The sequence below is a fragment of the Mesoplodon densirostris genome, chromosome 8 (assembly GCF_025265405.1).
Source record: "Mesoplodon densirostris isolate mMesDen1 chromosome 8, mMesDen1 primary haplotype, whole genome shotgun sequence".
Lineage (NCBI taxonomy): Eukaryota > Metazoa > Chordata > Mammalia > Artiodactyla > Ziphiidae > Mesoplodon > Mesoplodon densirostris.
In genome coordinates, this window is record NC_082668.1 from 93,277,791 (window position 1) to 93,291,658 (window position 13,868).

A 13,868-nucleotide genomic window follows, 5' to 3' on the forward strand; every position below is an offset into this window, starting at 1 on the left:
ATACATATAAAATTTCTAAAATATACAATGAAAGTTCTTTGATGTATTAATATAAAGCATGACAAAGAACCTGATTACCTCTAATAATTCCTCTAATAATAATAATATATAACAGATTTTTCTGGTTTTTGCCTTTTTTAAAAAACCTAATATCAACACCGAATGATTATTATGTACCTAAAGTATATCTCTTTTTCATTTCAGTTTCTCTCATCACAGTTACATTTAACAGGATAACCATACAATCCCAGATACAGGACAAGGATGTTTCCCCCTTGAAAATATCCTCAGAAAAGAGGATGTAGTCACCTTATATTTGAGTCCTTATAAAATCTCTCATTCTGAACAACAAAGTTCTGTTTGAAGACAACATATTATCTTGAAATTATTTCAATCAATGCTAATTTTGGATACTTAGAAAGGTCACTTTGGAAGAACTAGTTAATAAAAAAAGTAAATATTTAACATTAATTTTAGTATTATTTCTGAGGATGTAATCTCACCAAAGTGTTAGATGTTACTGTAAGGAGGCTTTTAAAACTAATTTTTATATTGTACTGATCAGAAACAACTATCTACAAGGTAAAAGAAGAAACTGTCTTTTTATTACATGAATGAATATTAGGACTTGGTGTAAAATTCTCAGTATTACAATAATAGATTCAAAAAGTGTTATATTGAAACTACTTGGGTGAGGATGAAAACAATGTGTTTTGGAAAATTGTGTGAGATTTCTTAAAAAGTGGTTCTAACGATGAAAACTTGAATGTTGAAGACACATTTGAAGAGTCTGAATAAACTTATTTCATGAAATGTGAGAACAGGAAAAAAGGATTATTTCTAACATATTATTCCAAAGAATGTGCTTCTAAATATCGACTGTTATTAAATATTATAAGTAGTTATTTAATTACTGTCTATGTCTTTCAATTTTTATATATTTAACATGCCCTCAAAAAACTTTTCTTATGGATCTTCTCATTAGGAAGGTGGGGACTATCTATTGCCCATTCTACTAGACCATTTAGATTTTCACACGCTTGGGACAGCAAAGGAATTTTGTAAACCCAACCTGACCATAATATTTCACAGAGAGTGCTTTTAGAAACAATTTCTATAGTAATCAAAATAACATGGAGTTACCTGATAAATGTTCCAGTATAAATGTCTTCTTAAAGAATAGAAACCTATGTTAATATTTGAATTCTACAAATCTAGAAAATTGAAATGGGTTGAATATGGAATAAAGTTCTTAATACTAAAAATAAAAAGAAAACAAGATTTTGAGGATGGAAAAATGTTTTCTATCCAATTATGTTTGCCTTGAAAGGTAAACGCTATCACAATAAATATCAGTGAGTAAATATTGCTCACCACTAAGTATTTTGTTGAATACAGTTTCATAACCTAATCAAGCAGCCCCCCTTGGGCTGTATTTTCTGATTACAAAGATCGGTTTTACTATAAAGAAATATTTTTAATAGTCTAAATTTTCAAACTTACTGGGACTGCAGCTGGAACATGCACATTCGAACTTGTAATTGATGCAGGAATAGCAACAGGCATGGTTTGTCCATTAGGAAGATGTAACAGAAGAGGAAATGGGCCTGGTACAGGACTAAGGAAAACAAAAGAAGGGCAATTAGAGAAAAGAAATCCCTATCAATAATCTCGAAAAATACCAGAGTATTTTTACTCCTACTATTATATCATTTAAAAATAAATTTTCCAGAGAAAGATAAACACTGTATGATTTCACTTATATGTGGAATCTAAAAAACAAAACAGACGAACAAACATAACAAAACAGAAACGGAGAACAGACAGGTGGTTTCCAGAGGGAAGGGTGTTGGAGGGATGAGAGAAATTAAGAGGTACAAACTTCCAGTTAAAAAATAAAGGAGTCACAGGGATGAAATTAACAGTGTGATGAATACAGTCATTAATAATGTTATATCTTTGTACAGTAACAAAGGTGGTCAAAAGGTACAAACTTACAGTTATAAGATAAATAAGTACTAGGGATGTAATGTACAACATGATTAATATAGTTAACACTGTTGTATGTTACATATGAAAGCTGTTACCAGAGTAAATCCTAAGAGTTCTTATCACAAGGAAAAAATATTTTTTTCTTTTATTTTGTATCTGTACAAGATGATGGATGTTCACCACACTTACTGTGGTAATCATTTCATGATGTATGTAAGTCAAATCATTATGCTATACACCTTAAATGTATACAGTGCTGTATGTCAATTGCAGTTAACCCTTGAACAACAAGAAGGTTAGATGCACTGACACTATGCAGAGTCGAAAATCCCAGTGTAGCTTATGGTCGGCCTCTGTATCTGCAGATTCAACCAACTGTGGATTGTGTAGTGTGGTAGTATGTATTTGTTGAAAAATATCTGTGTGTAACTGGACTCACGCAGTTCAAACTGGTATTGTTCAAGGGTCCACTGTGTATCTCAATAAAACTGGAAAAAAAAGAAAAAAGGACTGCAGCTCCAGCCCAAGAAAATGCCTATGTGACAGATGGAAACTTGATACCATCTTTCTCATAACATGAATAAAACACCCACAAAAAATTATACATGGTATATATACACCACTCAAGTAATTAAAAACAAAACAAAAATCTTCCAATCACTGCAAAGCACATCGTAAAATTTAATTGTTTTTAATTGCATCTTAAATGCACAATATATGTAAGCAGTGTGGAAGAAAAGAGGAAAAAAATGGAAAAAGTTATGAATTTACTTAGGACAATCTCCAACATGTTAGTTGAGAAAAATTCTTATCAACTACCTGTAAGAACTGAAAGAAATGTCACCTAGTGATAAAAATAATTTTATGTGTTTTGTGTGAAACAGCATGAAAATAAGAAACCATCTTAAAATCACATTCTATGTTGATTTGTTTTTCAAATTAAGTTTTAGATATTTATCTTCTAATTTATTAGATACTATTTATATTTATTAAAAAAAGACTACCCAAGCATTTTTTCCGAAAATCAAAGCATGCAAAATATTCACACACACACACACACACACACACACACACACACAAAACTAAGGCCACAATTAGAATAATTAAATATCTTAGGACAAATCATAACAAGAAAAACTTAACAATTCATATAATTCAATGATTGGCCCAAATCACTTACACGATTGGCCTGTTGGAGGACGGTGCCTGTGTGATTACAGTACTTGAGGTTGGTGAAGGTACTGCCTGCTGAATAATTACACTTGAGTCAGAACTTGTAAGCAGCACATTGGGAACCTGTAATGATGCTGGACGAACGATAGCTGATGTGGGCTGTGCAGTTTGTGTCAATGGTACTTCCTATTTAATAATGAGATAGAGAAAGAATGAAATTTAAAAATGCAAGTCAACAGAATATAACACATTTTTAAAAACAACCACAAACATAATACTTAATATACCCCCAGAGTATATTAATATTTAAAGTTAATTAAAAGAAAACTGTAGAAGCCACTGTAAAGTTTCAGATGCAATGTTCATATTTTAATTTAAAAACATCTTGAGTGGTTTTTTCAGTACAATTTGTTTTACCATCAATCTAGAAATAAGTTAGGCTGGGCAACTTGGCTATATAACTCCATGAGAATTTAAGTTAAAAAACAGAAATACAATTCCATTCTCATGGAAGCACAGAACTTAAAATCCAGAAGGGATTGCCTAGTCCTACTCCATCATTATACTATATAAAGAAGAAATAGGTCCAGGAGACTGTTTTATAGTTGATACAAATTCAATAGTAGAATACTTACAAAATGGTATAGTAAGGGCCAAAAAATGTTAAAATTTTTTTTAAGTAATACAAATATTTGCTAATTTCAGGTAACTATCTCTACATTATCAATAATTTCTCAGTATCAAAAGGCCGAGTAATATTGATACCTTGAATGTAAAAATAAATAACTATTGGAGTAACATCTTTCCAAAGTAAAGGAAAACACAGAACCTTATAGATGGTCTTTTCCACAATTTTACAGATTAGAAAACAGAGATTATCCAGGACTCTGTAACTAGTTACTGTAAAAATTGGGTCTACTATGTTCTTTGAATTGGCCTTTATACTGCCATTTATTATCAAAATCTTATTAAGCTATACAGGAAGAAAGATAAACTAGTACTACTGGGACTACATTTATTTGACAAGTTTGAGAATTTACAACATGCCCTCAAGGACTACTGGGAAGAGAGACAATAAACAAGTAAAACAAACAAGAATATTTCAGACTGTAATGTGTTACAGACTAACAGCAAAACATAAGAAATCATGAAAGATTAACTGAGGGACGTTGGAGTTGGCTCCTTTGATAGCATAGTGAGGTAAGGTGAGCTTCTTTGCAGAACAGCATTCGAACAGGTACTGAAAAGATAAGGAGGAGAGCATTCTAGGGAAAAGGAATCAATATCAAGAGCAATGTCTTTGAGGTAGGAAAAAGCTTAGAATACCTGATGAACACACCAGAGAATGGCATGAGGTGAGGTCGGATGGGTAGGTAAGTCCAGATTAATGAGGGCTTATAGAAGGAGTGTGTTACCTTAAATGCAATGGCAAACCATTGAAGGATTTTAAGCAGGGAAGTGACATAATGTATTAAAAATAAAATAGCCTATGGAAAATAGGTTGGAGATTGAAGTAGAAAGTCCAGGTAATTGTTAAAAATTATATTAACATTATTAATATATTAACTATATTAAAATTATATTAATATTATTTGTATATTAACAAATAATAATTGTTAACAATTATTAGAAGGTAATCGTTAACAATCCAAGTAAAAGATGATGATGGATTGGACTAAAGTGGTGACACTGAAGATAAAAGAGATAAATTAAGGATATATTCAGGAAGTAGGTCTAGTAAGATTTGTTACTGGTTTCGGTGTGAAGGAAAAGAGGGAATTAAGTATTCTTTATTCTTGGCCTGAGCAACTAGATGGATGGAAAGTTTTCCCTGTTTTACCGAGACAGGGAAAACTGTGGGAAAAAATCAAGGGCTCTAATTTAGACATACTATGTTTAAGATGTCCATTAGACACAGAAAAGGAAATGTCAAGATGGAGTTGGATATGAATGTGGAAATCTGGGAAATATCTGGGTTGATATAAATTTGAAAACCACATAGATGGTTTTTAAAGTTATGAGTCTGGATGAGAGCACTTAAGAAAAAAATTGAGAAAGAAAAGAGAAGGGGGCCCAGAACTTACTTTTTACAACTTGGAATGACTATGCTGTGCCCAGGGGGAACTAATGACTGAGGAATGCAGGAAGAAGAAATACCCCTAAAAGAGGCTAAAGCAGCAATCAACAGGAAAAAACTGCTGAGTGTGAAGGGACTGAGATACTTTCTAGGAAAAAGATATTTATATCAAAGATTTAACAGCATTTCTTATAATTGTGATAATGTGGAAACAACCTTTATGTCCAACAAGAACAAGACAAGTAAATACATTAAGGTAATGATAAAATAAAGTGCAACCATTAAAAATTATGACTTTGGAAAATTTTCTAATGACATGGGAAAATGTACATTAATGTATATAATGTATAATATATGTATATTACATATATGTATATATGTAATGTATATAATGATATAATGTATTATATATAATGATATGATATAAACGTTTATATATACACATTCTATATATATATATACATTATGTACATATATATACATACGTGTGTGTGTGTATATATATATATATATATATATATATATATACACACACATAATGTATATAATGATATAAAAAAGTAAACTGGGACTTCCCTGGTGGCACAGTGGTTAAGAATCCACCCGCCAATGCAGGGGACACAGGTTCAATCCCTGATCTGGGAAGGTCCCTCATGCCGCGGAGTAACTAAGCCCGTGCACACAACTACTAAGCCTGCGCTCTAGAGTCTGAAAGTCACAACTACTGAGCCCACGCACTGTAACTACTGAAGCACGCGTGCCTAGAGCCTATGCAATGAGAAGCCTGTGCACCGCAATGAAGAGTAGCCCCCGCTCACCACAACTAGAGAAAGCCCGCATGCAGCAAGGAAGACCCAAAGCAGCCAAAAAAAAAAAAAGTAAACTAAGATTCCTCTTTGTATCCTATAACTATTCACTTATATATGTATATTTTTATGTATAAATGCATGCATATATCTAGGAAAAATGTTTCAAAATACTAGTAATTCTTATCACTCAATTATGGGCTAAAAGGTAGTTTTTATTTTTCTTTCTTGTATTTTTCTATATTCTTAAACTTTTTATAACGAGAGTGTACTTTTATAACAAGGAAATGAAAAAAACACAAAACACCTAAGGTCAAAGCATTTATTCCTAGGTAAATAGTCACTTTTTCTGCCTTACTTCTAGCTCCTCTGCCATGGCTATTCTATTCTCCCCAGTAATTTTTCCGTGTGTAACAAAACATGAATTATCTATAAAGGTACAGTCTTCTTTCCCTGAAATTTCTGAGTATTCAAAGGCTTTCACATATAGTAAGACTATTACAACCTGACACTGATTTATGTATAATTTATTATGTTAACATTTTATGTAGATCAAATATTAGACTTTACTTAGAAAGCTGATTTTTTTCCACTTAGTTTGTGTTTCTACAAATTTCTAACCTTCTCATCACTGGTAGTAGACTCTGGGTGAGGTAAAGGACTATCCTGGTGAGTTGTTTCTACAACAGAGGGCTCCTCAATTTTGCTTCTTACGATGGGTGTTGCAAGAGGAGATAAATCTAGAGGCATCTAAAACACAAACATTAAAGAAAATGTTAGGAGTTTAAAAATAGCCAATCAGTGTATCTAAACTAAGAAAGCAGGGAGTGAAAACTATGATTACTGTTCTGTCAGAAGCACTGTTTTAATTTCATGGTTAACAACATACTTTTTTAATGTCGTCTTCTGAGGCTTTCTTGAATTCATTCTCAAATGGACTTGCCAACTCATTAAACAAACCCACTTCTTCACAGTTTTTTAAGAATCTTGTTGGTGTTGGGGTCTGATCTGAAATAAATGTCAAGAAGTAAACACATAGATTTAAATATCATACAGGACCCTAAAATATAGCTAGTAAATTAACAAATTAGCAGGACTGGTTCAGTCAGCTGTTAATTCTCTTTGGAAAGACCTCTTCCTTTAAAGCAAACAAAATCTGGTTAAGTTTTTGTTGCAGTTTAAGGTATTTCCTCCAACTTTATGAACCATAAAAGTATGAAAAGAAGTACCTCTTGTTCCTTAGTCCACACGTTCTCTCTGAGTGACATAAACATCCGCTACTCAGAGATCAACTACTGTCGTTATCTAACACAAAATTTTTAAAAAATTTACACTAGGGCTTCCCTGGTGGCGCAGTGGTTGAGAGTCCGCCTGCCGATGCAGGGGACGCGGGTTCGTGCCCCGATCCCGGAAGATCCCACATGCCGCGGAGCGGCTGGGCCCGCGAGCCATGGCCGCTGGGCCTGCGCATCCGGAGCCTGTGCTCCGCAACGGGAGAGGCCACAGCAGTGAGAGGCCCGCGTACAGCAAAAAAAAAAAAAAAAATTTACACTATTAAAACTTACAAATGCATAAAATACATGCAATTTGGGGAAAACTTGGACAACAGCATGTATATTTGCTTTAACTTGGCCCTTCTACTAGTGTTCATAATCTATTATGAAAGCAAGCTTAAGAAAAAACAGTCTTTAGTAGGTAGATCAAAATGCTACAACAAAAAGAAGGTTAAAACAAGAGCCCCCCGCAAACGAAAACTAAAACAAAACCCTCCTTTTAAAAGCTAATTTTCTATTTTAAAGCATTTTTCAAGCTTCGTATGAGGGGCTATGTAAGAGTTATATGTCTAATGTTCTAGCTTAATTCCTAGGCAGCAGAGAATTAGTCAAACTCTGCTTTCTTGAAACTTGAAACATTTTAACTACATTTGAATATGTACTCACACTAGGTGCATTAAAACATGTACTGAATGTACATGTGGGCATGTATTCGTTACAGAACAAATGCCACTTAAGATCCACGTTGAATTGAAAAAGAGCAAATTTATGAATTTTGCCTGTTTAGTCTTATTATTTTCAAGGCTATTTACTCAGATTGATTAGAGTTGGTAGCGCATTCAAATTCTATTCACATTTTATATATTTTAGGGCATCAATTTTATAGGTTATATCAGGAATCAAGCTTAAACTAAATAAAAGTATAAGGATAACTCCTGGTTTAAGATAAAATACTCATAAAACCTTCTGTGAAATTAAAATTCATATATTTCTGTTAACTATTGGGTCCCCAGAGTGGGCATTACTTACTGTTTTATCTTCACCCTCGCCCCAACATACTCCCAGAGTATTAATATGTTTACTACATATAAATATATTTAACACTAAAATGACCTACTTGTCATACACATTAGATATAATGTAGGCCTACCTCAGACACTATTAGTATTATCAAAATTACTGAAGGACTTTTATTTTGTCTTCATTTTACCTAATAGTTAGTCTGCAACATATATAATCTCTACCCCCAAAAAGACTTCAAAATGGTATTATAGTAAGGGCCCAGCATACTTGTATCAACCTAGGTCCATCATGACTGAATTAGTAAACTGAACATAAATTTGACTCTTCTGTTCATGCCCAAAGGGTTTGTCTATCTAAGCCCAAGAGAAGGCTATTTTGTATTAAAGGGAGAGAAGTCTTAAAAATAAAATACATATGGAAAAATCATTTTTATCAGTGATTACTATAATGATCAGGCTTGAAAAGAGAAAAGTCAACACAGGCACAATTGTTTAAACATGCACATGGCTTATGGCTATTGATCATCAAATATATACCACATACATCATGCATTATATTTATACAGTAATGCTAAACTACTCATCTCAATATATATTAGTAAAAAAATGGTCAAGTGCTATGTTTGAATGTGTTCTACTTTTCTACTGCATTAAATGTAAACAGATAGGACAGTAAGTTCTAGAAACCAATCTCAAAGTATTTTTGAGTTAAATGTTACAGAGAGAGATATGGCTCTAAGGCAAGAAATTCTAGAGAAGCAAAGACCTTCGTGCCTAGGAGAGTGAACCTTCAGGCTGTTGTTATCTTGTTTGTGTTTTGGTTCTCTCTCCTAGTATCTGATGTATAGTGTTTTAAAGAAATGCATACCTCACTCTTGTCTGCTTCCTTCTACTTATAGAAATGAAGACATGTTGAATGTTACCCTACATTTTTCCTAAACAAATTGTTTTTTGGTAAATTATCAACATTTTTACCTCCAGTGTTTTCAATGCAAAAATCTTGATACCGAATGACAAGAACCGTCTTTTATCCTCATTATCTCTCCAAAGCATTGCATATGACAATTTGATCTCTATGTTGGGCAATAATTTAAAAGTATTAATAATATTCAGTATACAGGTATATAATTCTAGATTTACAAATAGTATAACCTAAGCTTTACAAGAGAAAAAAATTAAGTTAATTTGAATATTTATGTGAATCTGTGGCTATGACACAAAAAGGACTGAAATTTATATAAGTATATTAAATTTTATATAAAACTGTTTTCTTACCACACTTATAAAATATACAAAATGCAATGAAATTAAATGTTATGTGTGTGTACATATACAGAGATATGTACATATATATATTTAAAGGGGTAGCTGATATAGCATAGAAGGACAATAAACCAATGCATGAATTGGGTTTCTCTTTTTGCATACTGTAAGATAATCATCTGCTTAGGTGATACTGCATGTTCATAGGAGCAACATACAAAAATAAAAGAACTGACTGAATTTAAGCCCCCTTTATTGAGAGTATTTTACTAACACAGATGTTTAGTCCAAAAAGAAACATAAACAAAATCCTAATGAACAAGTCTGCTAATTGCTCTTTCTCCAACAGGAAGAGCCTGATCATCTTCTAGCTTCACATAGCATTGTAAAGCAGGTGTAAACAGCTAAAAGAAACATTGACTAAACATCACATTAGTTCAACTATCAGTTAAATGTAAATTTTGGAAATGGTATGAAGGTTCCAAGGTTTCTAATTAACTTCCACAAAAAATGACATTAAAATCTACATTTGAAAACCACACAAAAAGAGTGAAATGAATGGTCAGAAGGAAACATAAAAATGTAATGGGTAAAATACATGTTGCCAACATTTATTGTAAATGAAGTCATTGGAATATCACCAGACTATATTATTTACAGAGAATACACAAAAATTGTGCACATTCCAGGTGAAATATGTATATAAGCTATTAATAAAAGCATATACTAACCAGCCACAATGACACTGTCATTACGTGCTGGACCAAATTTCAGTGTCATCTCATGTTTATGTTTATGGACAGCCAAATGATCCTCGTTGGTAAAACGCTGTGGCAAAAAGTTTTAAAATATAGTTAAGATTTTCAATTTGATCAAATAAGTTAAATGATAAGGAAATTCATTTCCACAACATGTAAAACCACCATTAAAAAAGAAATAGCAGTTTGTTAACTATAAAGAACCTACTGTTAGTATAGATAAACATACTAGATCTCAAACAATCATAGAGAAACACATTACCCAAGAACAAGCAATTCTGATATAATACTAGGTCACATAATTCATTTTAGAGCATTTAAAAACAAAACCTGAGGCAAAGAAACTTTATATAAATTTCATTTGGACACTAAAAATAGACCACTATTAATTTTTGCCATATCATAGTAGAAATATATACTCCATGGTATAATGACTTTTGAAGAAAGCACTGTATTTTACTTAGATTTCAGGTTACTTACCACTTTTAAAACGAAAACTTTCCTATAAAAATATTACTCCTAGACAAATTAAGAGGTAAATCAGGTTCTTTATGTTATCACATAAAAAAAAGAATGCCTCGATTATAATCCAGCAAAGAAATAGTGGCCAGTACAATAATAAAGCAATTAATCATTTTAAAATAAAATTAAGGATTTCCCTGGTGGCGCAGTGGTTAAGATTCCACCTGCCAATGCAGGGGAAATGGGTTCTAGCCCTGGTCCGGGAAGATCCCACATTCCGCAGAGCAACTAAGCCTAAGCCCGTGCGCCACAACTACTGAGCCTGTGCTCTAGAGCCCAAGAGCCACAACTACTGAAGCCCGCGCACTGCAATTACTGAGCCCACACGCTGCAACTACTGAAGCCCATGCACCTAGAGCCCATGCTCCGCAATGAGAAGCCCATGCTCTGCAATGAGAAGCCCATGCACCGCAACGAAGAGTAGCCCCCCCCGGCTGCAACTAGAGAAAGCCTGCACGCAGCAAGGAAGACCCAACGTAGCCAAAAGTAAATAAATAATTTTTTTTAAGTAAAATAAAATTAAAATTTTAACTTAGAATAAAGTGATTTTTCATTTTTTTATTTCATTCTTATATAAAAAAATTATTTTTAAAACTATACTTAACTTGGATACGTCCTGCCTGCCAAAGGTGACATTTATGATTACAATATAATAAATACATTGTTTAAATACCTCCTGACTGTGTCTGGACATCAATCTTTATAAAGATGCTTCCTTATCTTTAGCAACATTTATAACTGAAAATAGAGAGCACTTACTTTTTGTTATTTCAGAGCAAGAATTATAAAATGCCAAATTAAGAGATCTAAACTCACTCTCTAGTCTATATCCTTACAAATGGGATGTAAAATTATATATATTTGAACTTGGTTCCTCTGAACCACCGAAAATGGATTCTTTCTCTTTGGTCTCACCACCCCACTATCCAACTCACTACATCCTTTCATGCAACAAATGATAATAGCTTTAGGGTAACCTTAAAACAATGTAAAAGGATGAAATATTTCTTTCCATTATGTTTTTTATTCTAAATATTAAAAGTATGACCTATATCATACTTAGGCCAGCCCACAAGCCCACTGTAAAAGTTAATCCCTCTCATTTATATCCCATCTTGCTCTGCACAGTGCCTGGTTATAGCACCTATCAATATGATATTGATATTTTTGTATTTCCTTTTAAGTAGGCTGAGCTCCTACTATTTGAGCTCCCCCAAATTTAGCATATAGTAAGTAGTCAATAAATGCCAACTGAAAGAAAGAACTCCTTACAATTAAAGAATTGAATCTTCAAGCCCAGTCTAAAGGAAAAACAAAAAACCACCAAACCACAGACTGCTCCTTAAGATGAATTAAGCCTTTAATTTAATTTGGCTGTATAGTGCTCTCATGTAAGTATGCTTACCACTAAGTCTTTAAGTTACTGTACACTGGTCGAAAATTATTATTATATGACCCCTCTTCAAAACCTGCTTGTATTCCCTTTGTAGGTGAGTGTCCAGATGCAAACAGTACCTCTATTCCTTGACTTATTCATTTACTCTTCAAACATTTATTGAGTACCAACTATAGGCACTGGGATCATAATCCAGCTCCTCCCCACTCAAGTGCTATTTTCCTATTGCTTCATCATTGTAAGAATCCTTTCCAAATTGGAGAAATAAAGGCTTCCCTGGTGGCGCAGTGGTTAAGAATCCACCTGCCAATGCAGGGGACACAGATTTGAGCCCTGGTCCAGGAAGATCCCACATGCCATGAAGCAACTAAACCCGTGCGTCACAACTACTGAGCCTGCGCTCTAGAGCCCGCAAGCCACAACTACTCAGTCCGTGAGCCACAACTACTGAAGCCCAAGCGCCTAGAGCCCGTGCTCCGCATCAGGAGAAGCCACTGCAATGAGAAGCCCGCATGCAGCAATGAAGACCCAACACAGCCAAAAATAAAAAAACAAATTTACTTAAAAAAAAAAAAAAGAAATAGTCATCCTTTGATAGATCGAATAACAAAGCCCTTGGAGAATGAACATAGCTATAGCATTTACTTGTGTTACTTCATTGTTTTTTACTTTTCATTACAGTTTTGAATGTCTTACAAGTATCTTTTTTTTTTTTTTTTTTTTGCTTGAATGTCTTACAGGTATCTTAAAGCAAGATTCACTTTATGTTCCAAAGAACCTAACGTGGCTTTCTCCATTGAGGGCAATCATTAAACATTTGCAAATGAATGCATTTTGGAAGAGGTCTTAGATTTTAAAACAGCAGTCAGCATAATTAAGAGATAGTTATGTGCTAAGAATTTTTTATCCTAACAGTATCCTCTGCTTGGATTCTGGTTTGAACACAAATATCCAAATCAAACAGCAACTACATATAGAATAAATAACATTATGCTTTATACAGAACATGTGAAAACGGCACCGAGATTGATTCTAAGTGAAAAGAAACAGCTAAAAGGATCCTAAAAAACATTTAGGATCATATGAATAGTAAGAGGAGAAATGCGAGGAATATGAATTTACAAAGTCTCATGGAGAATGTACAGATCAAATTTACCTGAATGCTATTTATAAAGGAATTGTTGATCATATAATGATATTATTTATATACACGGGTAAAATACACTGAAATGGACACTTGATACAGGTGAGTTTAACCTTTCTATCACCTGAGAAAACTTATTTATCTCTAACAAGAAACTTAAAAAAGGCAGTCACCAGGAACATATATATTGTAAAACACATTCTTTCTTCAACAAACACATGAAGTAGCTATTACAAGCTAACATTTTTGCAGAATCTCTTTGAACTGCTTTTCCAGACAAATTAAGAATTTTATTCTAAAAATAAGCTTCGTAGAAAAATTATAATGATACTGTTAGTGATAACATATTGAATTCATACAATTTCTTTCTTCCAAGCAATTGATAGTACAACTCCAATGCAAAATGTTATTGATGTGTAAGTGTTCTGTTAAAGAAGACTT

General features: G+C 33.2%; 1 protein-coding gene across 3 annotated transcripts in view; it reads right to left on the bottom strand.

The window, feature by feature from the left end:
• The window catches only part of ATF2 (activating transcription factor 2), an 86,278-nt gene that overhangs the window by 39,658 nt on the left and 32,752 nt on the right, over window positions 1-13,868 (bottom strand). For all 3 annotated transcript variants that reach the window (XM_060106676.1, XM_060106675.1, XM_060106677.1), the window contains exons 5-9: window positions 10,339-10,435; window positions 6,938-7,056; window positions 6,670-6,798; window positions 3,173-3,351; window positions 1,504-1,618 (exon numbers count right to left, since the gene is read on the bottom strand). In XM_060106676.1, the coding sequence (XP_059962659.1) occupies window positions 1,504-1,618; window positions 3,173-3,351; window positions 6,670-6,798; window positions 6,938-7,056; window positions 10,339-10,435 (639 nt within the window). The remainder of the gene's footprint in view (window positions 1-1,503; window positions 1,619-3,172; window positions 3,352-6,669; window positions 6,799-6,937; window positions 7,057-10,338; window positions 10,436-13,868) is intronic.